The sequence below is a fragment of the Xiphophorus couchianus genome, chromosome 20 (genome assembly GCF_001444195.1).
Source record: "Xiphophorus couchianus chromosome 20, X_couchianus-1.0, whole genome shotgun sequence".
Taxonomy (NCBI): domain Eukaryota; kingdom Metazoa; phylum Chordata; class Actinopteri; order Cyprinodontiformes; family Poeciliidae; genus Xiphophorus; species Xiphophorus couchianus.
In genome coordinates, this window is record NC_040247.1 from 29,171,300 (window position 1) to 29,185,192 (window position 13,893).

At 44.1% G+C, this 13,893-nt stretch overlaps 3 protein-coding genes and 1 long non-coding RNA gene across 5 annotated transcripts; 2 read left to right on the forward strand and 2 right to left on the reverse strand.

Moving 5' to 3' along the window:
* The first annotated feature begins 138 nt into the window (after nucleotides 1-138).
* ap5b1 (adaptor related protein complex 5 subunit beta 1) lies at nucleotides 139-4,602 on the forward strand. Its single transcript, XM_028001922.1, has 3 exons — nucleotides 139-500; nucleotides 1,434-2,228; nucleotides 2,600-4,602. The coding sequence occupies exons 1-3, from the start codon at nucleotides 363-365 to the stop codon at nucleotides 4,490-4,492; spliced, it is 2,826 nt and encodes a 941-aa protein (XP_027857723.1). The 5' UTR covers nucleotides 139-362; the 3' UTR covers nucleotides 4,493-4,602.
* Nucleotides 4,603-6,484: 1,882 nt separating this feature from the next.
* On the reverse strand, nucleotides 6,485-8,741 carry c20h1orf50 (chromosome 20 C1orf50 homolog). The gene is made up of 5 exons (XM_028001926.1): nucleotides 8,574-8,741; nucleotides 7,811-7,926; nucleotides 7,650-7,736; nucleotides 7,418-7,549; nucleotides 6,485-6,875 (listed from the first exon to the last, which is right to left on the reverse strand). The coding sequence occupies exons 1-5, from the start codon at nucleotides 8,620-8,622 to the stop codon at nucleotides 6,690-6,692; spliced, it is 570 nt and encodes a 189-aa protein (XP_027857727.1). The 5' UTR covers nucleotides 8,623-8,741; the 3' UTR covers nucleotides 6,485-6,689.
* Nucleotides 7,095-9,245, forward strand: LOC114135022 (uncharacterized). Of its 2 annotated transcripts, none has more exons than XR_003593517.1 (4): nucleotides 7,095-7,198; nucleotides 8,247-8,384; nucleotides 8,516-8,556; nucleotides 8,642-9,245. It is a non-coding gene; the product is annotated as an uncharacterized LOC114135022 (long non-coding RNA). The 2 variants fall into 2 exon arrangements; XR_003593516.1 differs by having other exon boundaries at nucleotides 7,095-7,166.
* Nucleotides 9,246-11,513: 2,268 nt separating this feature from the next.
* On the reverse strand, nucleotides 11,514-13,597 carry LOC114135019 (golgin IMH1-like). Its single transcript, XM_028001925.1, has 2 exons — nucleotides 11,662-13,597; nucleotides 11,514-11,574 (listed from the first exon to the last, which is right to left on the reverse strand). The coding sequence occupies exon 1, from the start codon at nucleotides 13,164-13,166 to the stop codon at nucleotides 11,865-11,867; it is 1,302 nt and encodes a 433-aa protein (XP_027857726.1). The 5' UTR covers nucleotides 13,167-13,597; the 3' UTR covers nucleotides 11,514-11,574; nucleotides 11,662-11,864.
* Nucleotides 13,598-13,893: the final 296 nt, after the last annotated feature.

Genomic DNA, 13,893 nt, shown 5'->3' on the forward strand with positions numbered 1-13,893 from the left:
ATGACAATTACAAAATAAATTACTGTTTCTAGGTGATAATTTAAAAAAAAAAAAAAAAACGGTACAAAGTATATTGGTTTAAAATATTTCATGACGTATTGATTGATTTGGTAACATTTATAAAAATGTTCTATTCAATAAAACAAACAAGTTCCCTACTAAAAAGTTCCTCATCCGACACTGCAGGGGGCGCTGTGGATATTTAATAGGCACGTGACCCAACACGGGAGTAAGGGTAGGGCGTAAACTTAAGTGGTCTTCTTGGGGTTGTCTATAATGTAAAGAAATTAACGGGTACGATGACTTTGAAGGAATTTTCTGGCGTAAACACACGCAGGCATTAGAGTCTTATTTCCACAACAATGGCGACAAACTGGACGGAGAGAATTAGAGCTTTCTGCTGCAGTCCAAGTGGCTTCCTGACAGAAACGAGCCCGGATACTTTCCTGTCAGAGCTGCTACGGGAGCTGCGGGATGACAGAGTCAGCTACGGAGTGAAGGTTAGAGCAGCACAAACGTAGACATGACAGTCTGCATGTTGGGATCATTTGGCTTCGAAACTGAAAAGGCCAATTTGCATGGCCGTGAGTTTTTGCGGTCAAGCCAGCCTCTTACCGAATACTAGAAGGTCCCCTGCAGGCGAAAAAACAGGAATGAAAAGAAAAGAAGTATAAGCGTCATAAAAAATATGTTTGACAAAGCTATTTCTTTTACATACATATACTATTTGTGTCCAGAATAAGTATTTCCTATTTTACTGTGGATGTTTGGAGAAACACACACACACAGTAAATAATACTTATCCAGGAGGTTTTTTCAGGAAATTATTTCTCCCAATTACTAAAAGGTGACAACAAGCTAACATTTTTAACGTAAATGTCAAAGGATCACCAATGCAATATATATTTCACAATTTTATTGTAGATGTTTGGAGATGGGCTCAGCCAAATGACTTAACAACGCTTATCCAGGAGATCTCATTTTCAGAAAATGTATACTTTAAAATTAAACTTTAAAATTTAAAATTAGATATTTTAAAGTACAACAAATGTGATAACAAATATTAATTTTTATTATGTTAAAGGTCTCAAACTCCTTTTCATTTTGCGCCACATGAAGATAGTGAATGTCCTCAAAGTGTCTGTTACTTTGGCAGGAAAAAAAAAATAACAAACTGTTAAAAATGGGAGCGTTTTCTGCACTACACTAGGACTTCTTAAACTTAAACTAGGTATTAAACTATTCACATAAAAATGTGGTTTTAATTTGAATACTATTTAAGTCTAAAAGTTCTATTTATGAGCCACAAATGGGTCATGGCGGGCTGGATTTGGTGCTCCTAATGGATTTGCTGGATTTGGCACTTGCTCCTAATCATATATCGATGTTTCTCGTAAGAGTTTCTGATCCCTTGTGTTCTTTATCCCACCCAGGTCCTCCTGTTGTCTCCCCTCTGTGAATATCCAACCCTGCTGTGCTCCTCAGAATCTGCCGGCGAGGAGACAGCCCTGGATCTCATGTCGGTGTTCACCCAGTGTCCGTCCAGGTTCAGCCAGTTTCGCTGCCATCTCCTCGTGGCCCTCACCGGCGTCCTCGTCTGCTCCTCCTGTGTGAACGGCCACTCCCGGGCTGCGCTGGACTTTCTCGACTTGCTCCTTCGGATGGCTCGGGACGCCAGCGACCCCCCCGGCGAGGGCACACGGCGCCTTCTCGGAGCAACGGCCTGCGACTGCCTGCGTGAGATGGAGGCCAGTTGTCCCGGACTTCTCTCCCAGCGCCTCGAGCTCTTGGCCGGGCTGCGGCAGCTGGAGACCTCCAGGCTTCATCAGGCTTTTGGGGTGCTGCAGATTCTGGCGCTGAGAAATGCTGTTTATCAGCTCACTAAACAAGCAGGAGCAGGCGCTGCGCATCTTAAAGCTCTGCTAGGAGGAAATGGCTGCGTTGCGTGGGAGGCAGACCAGGAAGCCGTCCACATGGACGCCACGGATGCGGCCATGCTGTTGTCCCTCATCCTAGGACCAATGGGCAGAGTGCCGACCCTTCACACTGGACCTGACTGTAAGGAGCTGCGGTCTGTTCTCTCTTCCCTATTAGAAGAGTCCTACCTCCTCACGCCTTTGTGTCAGGCTGCACTTTTCCACAGACTAACCGAGGTGGTTGCCATGGTGCCCGGGATCCCTCCAGCCATATTTCGAGCTCAGCTCCTGCGACTGCTGGGAACCAACGAGGTTTGTGTTCAGGGATTATTTACAAACTAAAGTGGGATGCTACATTTTTCAGATTTTTCTTTTTAATGTTAAAAAGAAAAAATCTGCTAGGAGGAAATTATAAGCTTCCTCCCAGTTTATAATTTTACACTGCTTTGTGTTGGCATGTCATATAAAATATGCTGGGTTGTTGGTATGTTTGCCAGGCACAGTAAATTAGTTTCAAGTTAAGCCGTGCGTCGACATTCTTTTAGAGCCCAGAGCTGGAATGGTTTTAGCTACTTGCGTCATTTTTGGTTATTTCTGACATGGCATGAATTTGAGTTGGCAGCACAAAGAGTTCCTAAAACTGCTGAACAGGTTTCCCCCCCTCTTGTTATTGACACCGTCAGGTTTGCCTCCTCCATGTCACCCTGCTGATGAAGTGCGGCTTCACCGACAGCCTCTTCAGCGCCGAAGACGAAGCCTTCCTCCTGAAGCGGCTGGTAGTCCTCTCCCAGCACCCGCTCCTGAGCTCGCCCGAGAAGCTCTTCTACATGGACTGCATCCTGCACTTTCCAGAGAACCGTCCAATCAGCTGCGGTGACAGCGACGAGGCCCCTCCTGTGCTGCTGACCCCACAGCTGGCCTCGGTCCTGCTGCCTTCGGTGTTTAATGACAGCGCCACCCTGCTGAGCCGACTCAACCTGCAGGCTCTGGTCTTCCTGGAAGAAGGGGACGAGGAGAGCCGGGGCCTGGCCTACATCTACGACCACCTTGCGGCGCTGCTGCACATCGTGGACAGGGGAGGCAGCAGAGATATTGTTGTGACCTTTTTCAGAGCTGCCTTCCTCTTCCTGTTTTACTTCCACCATGTGGAGCGGTACGCAACTTGCCTTAGCGAGCAGCTATGCCATCTCTACCTCCAACACACCCGGCTGGCCCCACACATCCTCAACCTAGTCAATCAGACTCAAGAGAGGTTACCAGAGTGCAAGTGGTTTGTGGGGCTCCTGCAGGGTCTCCAGAGAGTGATAACCAGGATCCCGTTTGGCCAGCTCCCCCTACATGACCTCAGCAGCCACCTTAAGGTGCTGGATCGGGTGGGAGAGGAAGAAGAAATCTGTCAGCGTAGCTCCCTTAGCTTTCTGTCCACTATTGTCACCCAAACTTCCTCCTCGCTGTGTACCAGTGGCGACTGGCAGTTGGGAAATGGTCTGCTGGGAGTTTGCCGCCGTGTGCTCCTCCATCCCAATCTGGACTCTATGCTTATTCCTTTGGCCGACATTCTGCAGCATCTTGCCTTCCACTATGGCGACACGGACATCAGGGACCACGCCCGCCTCTACTACACGTTCCTCACGATGTTATCTCGGGAGAAGCTGTCCGCAGTGCTGGTGCAGAGTGCCGCAGAGGGCGGCAGTCAAGTCAAGAAGCGAACGCTGTCCTGCGTTATGGCGGAGAGCGAGGGGCTGACTAACACCCTGACCGTCCACCAGACCGAGAAACCCATATTTCAGCTGACCGAGGCTTTACCTGGGCCACATCAAGAGGCAGAAAACCTTCAGCTGAATCAGGAGGATGAGTACAAAACACTGGAATGTTACAGGGCTCAGTTCAGCAAGTCTGGCTTTGCTTCACTTATCGTGTTAAAGTACCACCTGACCCACACGGAGCCCCATGACCCTCGCTTCGAGCAGCTTTTCAGCATCCAGCTCCACTTCAGCCTCACAGACGATCACTACGAAGAGCTGCAGGACATCAGCGTCCCCTGTCTCTTCAGACAGGGACCACCGCCCGTGGTGCAGCTGACACTGAAGCCCAAACGGCCGTACCCAACCACCATCCACGCGAGCGCCATCTTCACCTCTAAGGACGGGCTCACCTGGCACACCGCTATGCCGGACATCCACGTGGCATTCCAGCAGGTCTTCCTGCCGCTGCCCGCACCCCCAACCTGGAGCAGAGCCAGCACACGAGACGTCTTTGAGTGCCTGTGGGATGAAATGCGCCGTGAGACGGGAGAGTCTTGTATCAGTCTGTTCTGCTGCCAGCTGGGGGAGGCCGCTCTGAAAGCTCTGGTGGAGAAACACTTCCATTCCTTCCTTGTGCCAGACCCGTTGGAGGAGGCAGCCGAGTTCAGGGCGCTCCTGTTTCTCCCACCAAAGTCTCACATGCTGCTTAAGATCGGCTCTACGGAGGACGCCGCGCACTTCAACATGGCCACCGATGACTGTCGGCTGCTTCCTCAGATGAACTCATACCTGCTGAAAGTCACTTCTTCACTAGAGAATTCTGTCTCATGATTTTAACATGGACATTTTTCAGTGTAGCTTTAAAAAAAAAGCAGATAATTGATTTGAAATTAAGACTATTGCACTTTGATGATCTTTTAATAAACATATGAAGTTAAATATATTGTCTTCTTTTGAAAAGTTCCCTTACTTTACTAATTCAGACAGTAAAGTTTAGATTCATTCTCCATAATAAAATACACTGATCTTTTCAAACTAGAAGAAAAAAAAAAATTACATCGTGGCATCGCGAGTACGACTCCCGTCCTCGGTTCCTTTGCTGCATGTCTTCCCCTTCCTTCTCTCTGCCCCCTTCCTGTCATTACTGTCAAACCCCACTGGTGCCAAATAAATGACATTAAATCAATCAAAGTATTTTTAACGCAGAGATGGCCTAGCCGACAGTCGAGCCACAACACATCACTGTTAAAAGACGACGGATATGGACAGAATGTGTTAATGACATCTATGAGATGGAAAGATTAACATTCTCAGAAAAATCTAGAGACAAACAAGTTTACAATCCTATGGTCCAAACGGGGAACCTTATGTTAAACTCAACATGCAAGAATATTGGATGATTAATAAAAAAAATGGTAGAAAAGAGTTGGTTCATTTTGGAGGAAGTGTCAGTCGGCTCTCTAATTTCTTATTTTTGTACGTACAAGTAATGTCTCCTTGTTCCTTGTTTTTTTTTTTATAAATGCAAATTAAATATGGGGGGAATTTTAAATTTAGGTTCAGCTCAAAGTAGGTGCTTTAGTTAATCTGCGTTATGTAAAATGTTCAGATTGCATTATGGAAAAATAGGTATATAATTTTTAGGGCTGGTAAAAAATGTAGACATATTTTTTTAATAACAGTTACATACTGCAGCTGTAAGAGAACTGCGAAGCAAAGATCATTGAAAAATCTGAGAAGGCATAGACTGCAGCTGGAGTCAGAGATTCAAGATCAACACACGTTCGTTGTATGGAACCAGTCCTGAACCAGAGGCTAAAGTCAGAAGTGTTTTACTGGACCTGGAGAAAAAGAACTATACTTTGGTTTGGTAGTCCAAAGTTTTCCTTTCAGATCAATCAAGTTAAATCAATCAGGTTTATTTGTACAGCACATTTCAGCAACAGGACAGTTCAAAGTGCTTTACATCCCAAAAACAGATGAAAGTAAAGTTTGTATTTCATTTGGAAATCAAGATCCAGAGTCTGGAGGAAGAGTGGAGAGACACAAACTCCATCCTGCTTTTGGCCACTGTTAGGTTTTCACAAGTGATTTGGGTTGCCATGTCATGTGCCGGTGTTAATTCACTGGGTTTTCTGAAGTCCGCGGTCATTTCCCTATGCTGACGAGCTTTATGGAGATGCTGATTTTATTTTCTAGCAGGACTTGATACCTCCCCACACTACAGAACTTACCGAAAGCTGGTTTAATGACCATCTTAACACCAACAAACTGGCCTGACATGAACCCCACAGGAAATCTGTGGGCTTTTGGGAAGAGTAAGTAAGACAAACCCGAACTAACAGATGTAGGTCTCTGTTGTGCTGCGGTTGCACCTCAGCAGAACCACAGGCTGACTGCCTCCACACCACGGCGCATTGATGCAGTGTTTCATCCAAAAGGAGCCCTGACCAAGTACTGAGTGCTGCACAGAACGTTTCTGTAAGAAAATCTGGTTTTATTAGCCTGATGCAACATTTCAATGTTTTGAAAAACTCCCATTTGGGGATTTCGTCAACTTGACACCAGAAATTAGATTAAGAAAAGTAAACACTTGAGATGCATTTCTCTGTGTGGAACGAGTTTACAGGAGTTTTACTTTCCGAACAGAATTCCAGAAACTGCACCTGTTGATGGTGAAAAGAAAATGTAGACACTTTTTCTATTCTGTGACGTTTTTCTCTGTCTCCGAAGCGTGTTGATGTCCGACTGCTGTAGAGGTATGACTGTCCCATGTAAACCATTGGTTTGTGTTAATGATTGGTCAAATACAAGCACAGCAAAAACATTCCAAACTGTTTAAATTAAGCACACACACACTCATGAGTCCTGGTTTGATATTTTCCAGAAAATGAAAAACACACATTCTTTGAAAATAAGCCATTATGCATTTATGGCAGCCTAAGACAAAACGGTGGTTCTCCTTGCGTGGGACATGTATCTGTATGTAGGCTACCGATCATATTTTTGGTCCAGTTTAAACGGGACTTTATTCATCTAGACCTCTGAAGTTGGGTCCCGTGTATGGAGGTAGGGCTGTCTGGTGGCTGAGCAGTTTGCCCATGACGGCGAGCTCTGCGTCCCTCTTCTCCACCTCATCCACAGGAGTCCAGGACATGTCAGGCTGAAGCTTGAATGCGCCAAGAAACGGATGAGGGCAGCTTGGTCCCCACTCCTTCAAAGGAAATTGGAAAACAGGTAAGCCAGATAGAGATAAAACAAGATGACTCTGTATAAAAAAAAAAACAGTCTCATGCTAACCTAATAAAAATTCGGCTGCCAACTGGACGTGAGATTTTTGTCCACTGGACAAATTTTACTCCAGGGTTGTCGCTCTGAGTGATGTATTTTATCCCACTTATTCCTGCACAATGTCTCTTATATATTTACTAATTCGCGTCTGTAACTTAGCAACAACTGAACCGATGACTTCACATCCTTTGTCGGCAACAGCTGAGGGTGAAATGTAAGCGGCTGCTAAAACACTGAACTCTCCTGGTAAATAATGAGGACAAAAACTCTCTGCCAAGAGTTTAAATTTTGAACTGCAACTGTTGCGACATCACACACACACACACACACACATGCACAGAACTGCTGAGTCATGTTAGGTATTCATATGAGCTCCCTACAGAGACTCCCCCTCCGGGTGTGTTAGATAATGCATAAAATGAGCGGAGGTGACAGAACTCGAAACTCACGTTTCATGGAACCAACCTTAGGGGAGATGATGGAGAAGTATTTCTGTCCAGACGGCCGCTGGTACAAGTAATACATGTTGCCTGGCTTTTTCACAATATTACAGGCAGCATGGTGGAGGTCAGCGTCTCTCTTTGCTTCTTCTAAAACCTGCGGTCGTCAAACGGCGATCAATGCCACGCGCCATCCGACGGGTGAACGTGACCCGTCTGAACCTAAACACAACCGTTTTGTGAATCGACGGTCATACCTTTTTGGCCTGCTCCTGCAGGTACCTGATCTGGTCAGCGATTACTGTCAGTTTGTTGCAAGCGTTGGCTTTGACAAAGTCGTCCCCCTGAGAAACATCCACGTCACTTCAGGAGGAAAAACGCTCTTGTGAGCTAGACAACTTGACAAAACATGCCTCACCTTCTGCACTTGCTCGGCAAGAGCTACCAGGTCCATGGGGTCCCCCACTCTGTTGGTCTGATAGAAGCTGACCAGTTCCATCCCACTGGGGGCCGTGCTGGTCTCAACCAGGTTCACTACAACACACATTGCAAGGCTACATCATGACTGTCACAGAGTCTGGGAAATCCCTGATTTTATGAGTTAGTTTTTGCAAGTGCAATTAAACCATAATCGTACAGTTCACATAGAAAAAAATATATATTTGAATTTGACATAACTTGACTGAATGTTAAGGAAGAAAACCAAGCAACATAATGCAAAGATGACATCTACACAGATAATAATCAATTATTTCTTAACTTAGGTTATAAATCGACGTGCTCACTTAATAAAATGTAATAAAATGTAATATTATCACTAAAACTGCAAGCTATTCTCATGGGTTCCTTTGCAGTGGCCACCCGTCAGAAGCCGCGGGCTCGGAACCCTGATAACTTCATAATATCTGGGTTCGGAGTCAGAACAGCTGGGAGTCCATGGTGATCCAGGCTTGTGTAACCACTCTGTCACCGCCTTTCAAAGACACGCTCATGTAATGTACACCTACTGACAGTTTGGCTACACCAAAAATAATATCAGCAATTACCAAAGACCAAATATTATACAGTAAGAATATGACGACGCGGACTGATATCTTTTTTTCTCTTCTTTTTTTTTTTAAAGATTCGGCGCAGAATAAATGTTTTCGTCATGTTTCGCACTAGGTGAGTAAAAGTGTTACCTGTGGTGACCTTTTCTGGTTGGCTGGGCAGACTGACGGCCCTGTCCATTTTCTCTTCTCTCGTTCAGAACCGAACTATTTTCAACCTGCCTACCTTCCTCCGGCCAAACGCCGGTGGTTCCCGGCTGCTGCCTCCGACCGCCTCGCGGAGAAATAAAGGGTTTAGCTTCTGTCATTAGCAGCAGCAACATAGATATAGATACATAGATGTTGCCTCGACGGCTGCCGTTTTTTTTTTAAATGTAAACACGGGAACTTGTCTTGTCTCCAATCACTCCGTTTTCAACCTGCTTGATTTGTTACAACTTCAGGCGCGTTTCGTGTAAAATTCTAATAAGAACTGAAAGAATAAGAATCAAATGTAGCCAGATCTATGTTTCACTCATGTCTATGTTGAATTAACCTGCTAGGCTTTTGTGCACAAAGAATTAAATTCGGTTGCACTCGCTCACAACATAGACATTAAAACAGATGTAAACCTCGAAATGATAGAAAACAGTTTTGTATTTTAAAAAAAAGTAAAAATAAGAAACATAGGTGCATTTTAGCACATTAGAATATTAATGAAAAAATCATTTATTTTGAAATGTGAAAGTTATATATCCACAGATTACACATAAACAGACATATTTCACATATTAGTTATGTAAATGTTGATCAATCTTAGTCTACCTAAGATGTAGCAAAATCCCAAAATCATTTTTTTTTCTTTTCTCTTTTATCCGTTAACTTAATCTGAATATGGAATCAGGAGTGTTGCTGTAACACACGGTGGATCAGAAGGCTGTGAAATAAAATATTTAAATTATAAGAGCGGAAGAAACAACGTTTCACCTGGAAGCTCGTGTTGAAATTTATGGGAGCCCGTTTCCGCCACTCTGTAAAAAAAATAAAAATAATAATAATTATCTCATTATAATGAGATACTATCTTATTATTATCTCGTTATTTTGAGATACTGTCTCATTATAATGAGATAGTAACTCATTATTTTGAGATACTATATCATAATGAGATAATTTATTTTATTTTATTTTTTTTAACAGAGTGACGGAAACGGGCTTCCATAGAAATTAAGAAAATTTCAATACAAAATTTTCAATCATAAAATTATTTTGTTTTCTTACAATAAAGCTCCAGGAAGCAGCTCAAAAAAACAAAAGCTGACATCTGGATTTGGTCAGCTGGTGTTTAGCTGCGTTGGTCCGGACCGCGGGGAGCTGCGTCCACCCGACACAAAGGGGGCGATACTGACGTAAAGCTTTCAGGGTTAGAGGCACATCTACGTCTTCATTTCTATGTCCACAGTGTCGTCACTGCACGATCCGTGCTGAAATTCTGTTACCCTGTGAAAATCCGCGCCCCCTGTGTCGGGAGCGCGCATTGCAGCCAGAGAGGCAGATCTGACCATTTTCAGATGGTCAGATCTGAAAATGATCTGAAAATGATCTGACCATCATTTTCAGATCATTTGAGTAAAAAGTTACTCAAGGCTGAGAGTCAGATGGCTGATTTTACACACTATTAAAACTATGTCACATAAATGTTTACACTACAGGGCAGTTTCTCCTGTCTGAGTCTGTAAGGACAGGATGAGATGTGGGTTAAAGAAAAAAGAAAAACCAAACATTGCTTCTTTTTCTCCATCTAATAGCTTGAGAATGTTTTCTCTCTCCTTCAGAGCTTTCCAGGCCTGATCCTTCTCCTTCTTGGGCCGAGAAATGGAAGACAACTCATATAAGTCATACACAACTAAAACAACTCATATAATCATGTCAAGGTTGTAACATTCAGTTTAATCGGCAGCTGTTGTTTTAAAAAGAAGCTATAACAAAATTGTAAAATAAATAAATAAACGAGGTCTTCTTACGCTGTTTTGTGTTGTTATTTTAAACGCCAAGAGAATCGCTCTTTTTCCAACTTTTGTCACTTAAGTCTGACAAATAAAAGTCAGTCACCAAACACAGTTTTCCAACACGGAGTGTGTATTTCTAATTGTTCGTTGCTGATATAAGAGGATGGAAGCTGCTGATAGCAGGGCACAAAAATTAAGACTTCCTGAAAAGATGAGAGTGTAGACTTCCTGGTAAATCCTGTTCTAATGTAAAATATAACAGATTACTGGATTAAGGAAATTTATAGTATATTACATGCTATCACACATAATATTTTTTGAGAATTTGGAAACAGTTGCTCTTTATTTCCCCAAGTTATGGGGGGAGGAGAGGAGAGAATCGATATTTCAACTGCCAGAAATTATTTGCCAAAGTTAAAGGAGGAGAACCAAATACTTTAGCCACCTGATATAATCCGTTCCCACTCTATAACATGGTAATAAATTAATTTACCAGCAACTCTTTAACTGTGCTTTGGAAACATTTGCTCTTCATTTCACAAAGGTAAGGGGCTATTGGATTTAAACTATCTTTCCATAGCTACCTTATATCAAAGTCCTGTAAGGATAAATATCAAACATAGTTTTCAAAATGTAATTTATGAACCATTATACAACATACATAAACCAAATACGAACCTGGAGGCCGATGGGACCCTCTACGAAGCCCTGGAGGTCAGCCCGGAGACCAACAGGACTCGCTACGAAGCCCTGGAGGTCAGCCAGGAGACCAACAGGACTCGCTACGAAGCCCTGGAGGTCAGCCCGGAGACCAACAGGACCCTCTACGAAGCCCTGGAGGTCAGCCCGGAGACCAACAGGACTCGCTACGAAGCCCTGGAGGTCAGCCCGGAGACCAACAGGACTCGCTACGAAGCCCTGGAGGTCAGCCCGGAGACCAACAGGACTCGCTACGAAGCCCTGGAGGTCAGCCCGGAGACCAACAGGACTCGCTACGAAGCCCTGGAGGTCAGCCCGGAGACCAACAGGACTCGCTACGAAGCCCTGGAGGTCAGCCTGGAGACCAACAGGACTTGATACGAAGCCCTGGAGGCAGGCCGGGAGGAGCTTGGGGTCAGCAGACCAAGCTCCTCATCTGACGCCTAACTAAAATAAAAGCAAAACTAGAGTTCATAAGATAAATAAGGGTCTGATGACCTGGCGACAAAGGAATTGTCTGGTGACGAAGGAGACCTGTGTTCGATGGCCTCAAGTTCCCATGGCACCGCAGTCCTGCGGGCCTCAAGCTCTCCTGTCAACATCTTTCAAGCGTTAAGCTTTTCCGCCATAAGTCCACAAGTGTCAAGCTCCCCTGACACCGCAGTTCTGTTGTCCTCTAGCCTTTCTGCCACAGATACTCAAGCATGAAGCTTGGAGCCCTCATCACACTTCTTTATTTAGAAGTACCAAGTGTCAATCCAGTACCTGAGAGTACCTGTTTGGTACATTTTCAGGAATGTATTGGAGACGCCACTGATGACACGTCTGAATATAGGCAGCTGCTTCTGTGGCTGATCTGAAACTGATTGGATGTTTTCACTGGTTTTCTGTTCAGGTGGCTGCTGGTTCAGCTGCTCCAGTTTAAGCTGCAGGTCGGTGTTCATATTCTTCAAGTCAGTATTTTTCTGCTCCAGGATCTCGTTTTGCTGCTCCAAGGCAGTGTTTAAATTCTCCAAGAGAGTACATTTCTGCTCCAGAGTGGTGCTGTTCAGCGTCAGGGCGGTGTTTATCTGTTCCAAGAAGTTGCTTTTCTCCTCCAAGGAGGCTCTTTTCTGCTCCAAGACGGTGTTTATCTCGTCGAAAATGGTGTTTTCCAGCTCCAGGGTATTTCTTTCCCTTTCCAGGGCATGGTTTATATGTTTCAGAGTGGTGTTTTTATTCCCTAGAGCAGTTTTTTCCTTCTCCAGGGTACTTTTTTCTTTCTCCAGGGTGTTGATTCTCTGTTCCAGAGCGGTGCTTTTCTGCCCTAAGGCAGTTTTTTCCTGCTCCAGGGTATTTTTTTCCTTCTCCAGGGCATTGATTCTCTGCTGAAGAGCGGTGCTTTTCTGCCCTAGGGCAGTTTTCTCCTGCTCCAGGGTATTTTTTTCCTTCTCCAGGGCATTGATTCTCTGCTGAAGAGCGGTGCTTTTCTGCCCTAGGGCAGTTTTCTCCTGCTCCAGGGTATCTTTGTCCTTCTCCAGGGCATTGATTCTCTGCTGAAGAGCGGTGCTTTTCTGCCCTAGGGCAGTTTTTTCCTGCTCCAGGGTATTTTTGTCCTTTTCCAGGGCATTGATTCTCTGCTTCAGGGAGGTGCTTTTGTTCTCCAAGGCAGTGGTATTCTGCTCCAGGGTGGTGTTGTTCTCCTTTAAGGTTCTGTTTATGTGCAACAGTTTGTTTAATTCCTCATCTTTGTCTCGAAGCTTGTCTTTTTCAAATGTAGCTTGTTCTATGTTCAGAACTTGCATGTTCAGCTCCTCATTTCCTTCAATCAGAGACTGTTTTACAATGGACATCATGCCAACTTCTTTCAATATTCCATGGAGCTTCTGTGTCTCTTTAGCTAATGTCTGTTGTACTTTTTCCTTTCCAGAATCACAAGATGATGTCTTACTGCTGCGACTCATTGTTGATCCCTTTTCTCTGGACAAATCCAAAAATTTCTCAATGATTTTCTTTACTTGTGTGTTAGGATTTGCCTCTTTATCTCGAAAAGCTTTCATTTTCAATCTCTTGTTAGGATACTACTACGTGCTCTCTGTCTCTCTTCTTCAATGGTTATGACCGTAGAATTCAAGCGTGCAGCTCTGTGATGCCCTCTAGCTCCACAAAGTGTGCATCGCTCTTTGTGACATCAATTTGCGTGATGTCACACATTGATGTCACTGCCTCAGCAGAACAACTAGAAAACTGCTGAAGTTTGAATAAAAACAAACTTTATGCTGCTCGGCTTAGCTGATGGCTATTGGAGACAGTTCGGCTGGTAATATGTCACCAAGGCTGAAATCCACACTGGGGAGCCAATGGACTGGCACAGCAGGGTGCGAGGACCACAGGTCAAAAGGAAACATTGTGTCCGAAAACAGAAAAAGGGGAAACGGGCGGGCCTGTTGACCCAGCTGATGCCAACTCAACCTCTCTCTAGCTAAGCAAGGTTGGTGGAATCAAATAATGTTCTTATAGGTTACCTAGCAACAGCCTGTTGAGTCACTTGCGCAGCAGCAGTTTCTGGTTTCACCTCCATTCCTCATAATTGCTTAGAAATAAAAAAACAGAAATTAAAAAGCATTGTGATGTGAAAACTATGGATTAAACAAGAATGTATTCCAAATATTGAAAACAGAAAAACTAACAAAAACATTATTGATACAGATATAAGACACTTACTTCATGATATTGTAATATTGTTCAGCCTTACCATAATTAGACTATTTCTGTGTTTAAAATCCA

What these genes read in the sequence shown, in the direction of transcription:
- ap5b1 (XM_028001922.1), top strand. Translation starts at nt 363, where the DNA reads ATGGCGACAAACTGGACGGAGAGAATTAGAGCTTTCTGCTGCAGTCCA. An exon ending in GAGTCAGCTACGGAGTGAAG is followed by an intron (nt 501 to 1,433) that starts GTTAGAGCAGCA and finishes TATCCCACCCAG; the next exon opens with GTCCTCCTGTTGTCTCCCCT. An exon ending in GACTGCTGGGAACCAACGAG is followed by an intron (nt 2,229 to 2,599) that starts GTTTGTGTTCAG and finishes TGACACCGTCAG; the next exon opens with GTTTGCCTCCTCCATGTCAC.
- c20h1orf50 (XM_028001926.1), bottom strand. Translation starts at nt 8,622, where the DNA reads ATGGACAGGGCCGTCAGTCTGCCCAGCCAACCAGAAAAGGTCACCACA. An exon ending in TTGCCGAGCAAGTGCAGAAG is followed by an intron (nt 7,737 to 7,810) that starts GTGAGGCATGTT and finishes GATGTTTCTCAG; the next exon opens with GGGGACGACTTTGTCAAAGC. An exon ending in TGCAGGAGCAGGCCAAAAAG is followed by an intron (nt 7,550 to 7,649) that starts GTATGACCGTCG and finishes TGACGACCGCAG; the next exon opens with GTTTTAGAAGAAGCAAAGAG.
- LOC114135019 (XM_028001925.1), bottom strand. Translation starts at nt 13,166, where the DNA reads ATGAAAGCTTTTCGAGATAAAGAGGCAAATCCTAACACACAAGTAAAG.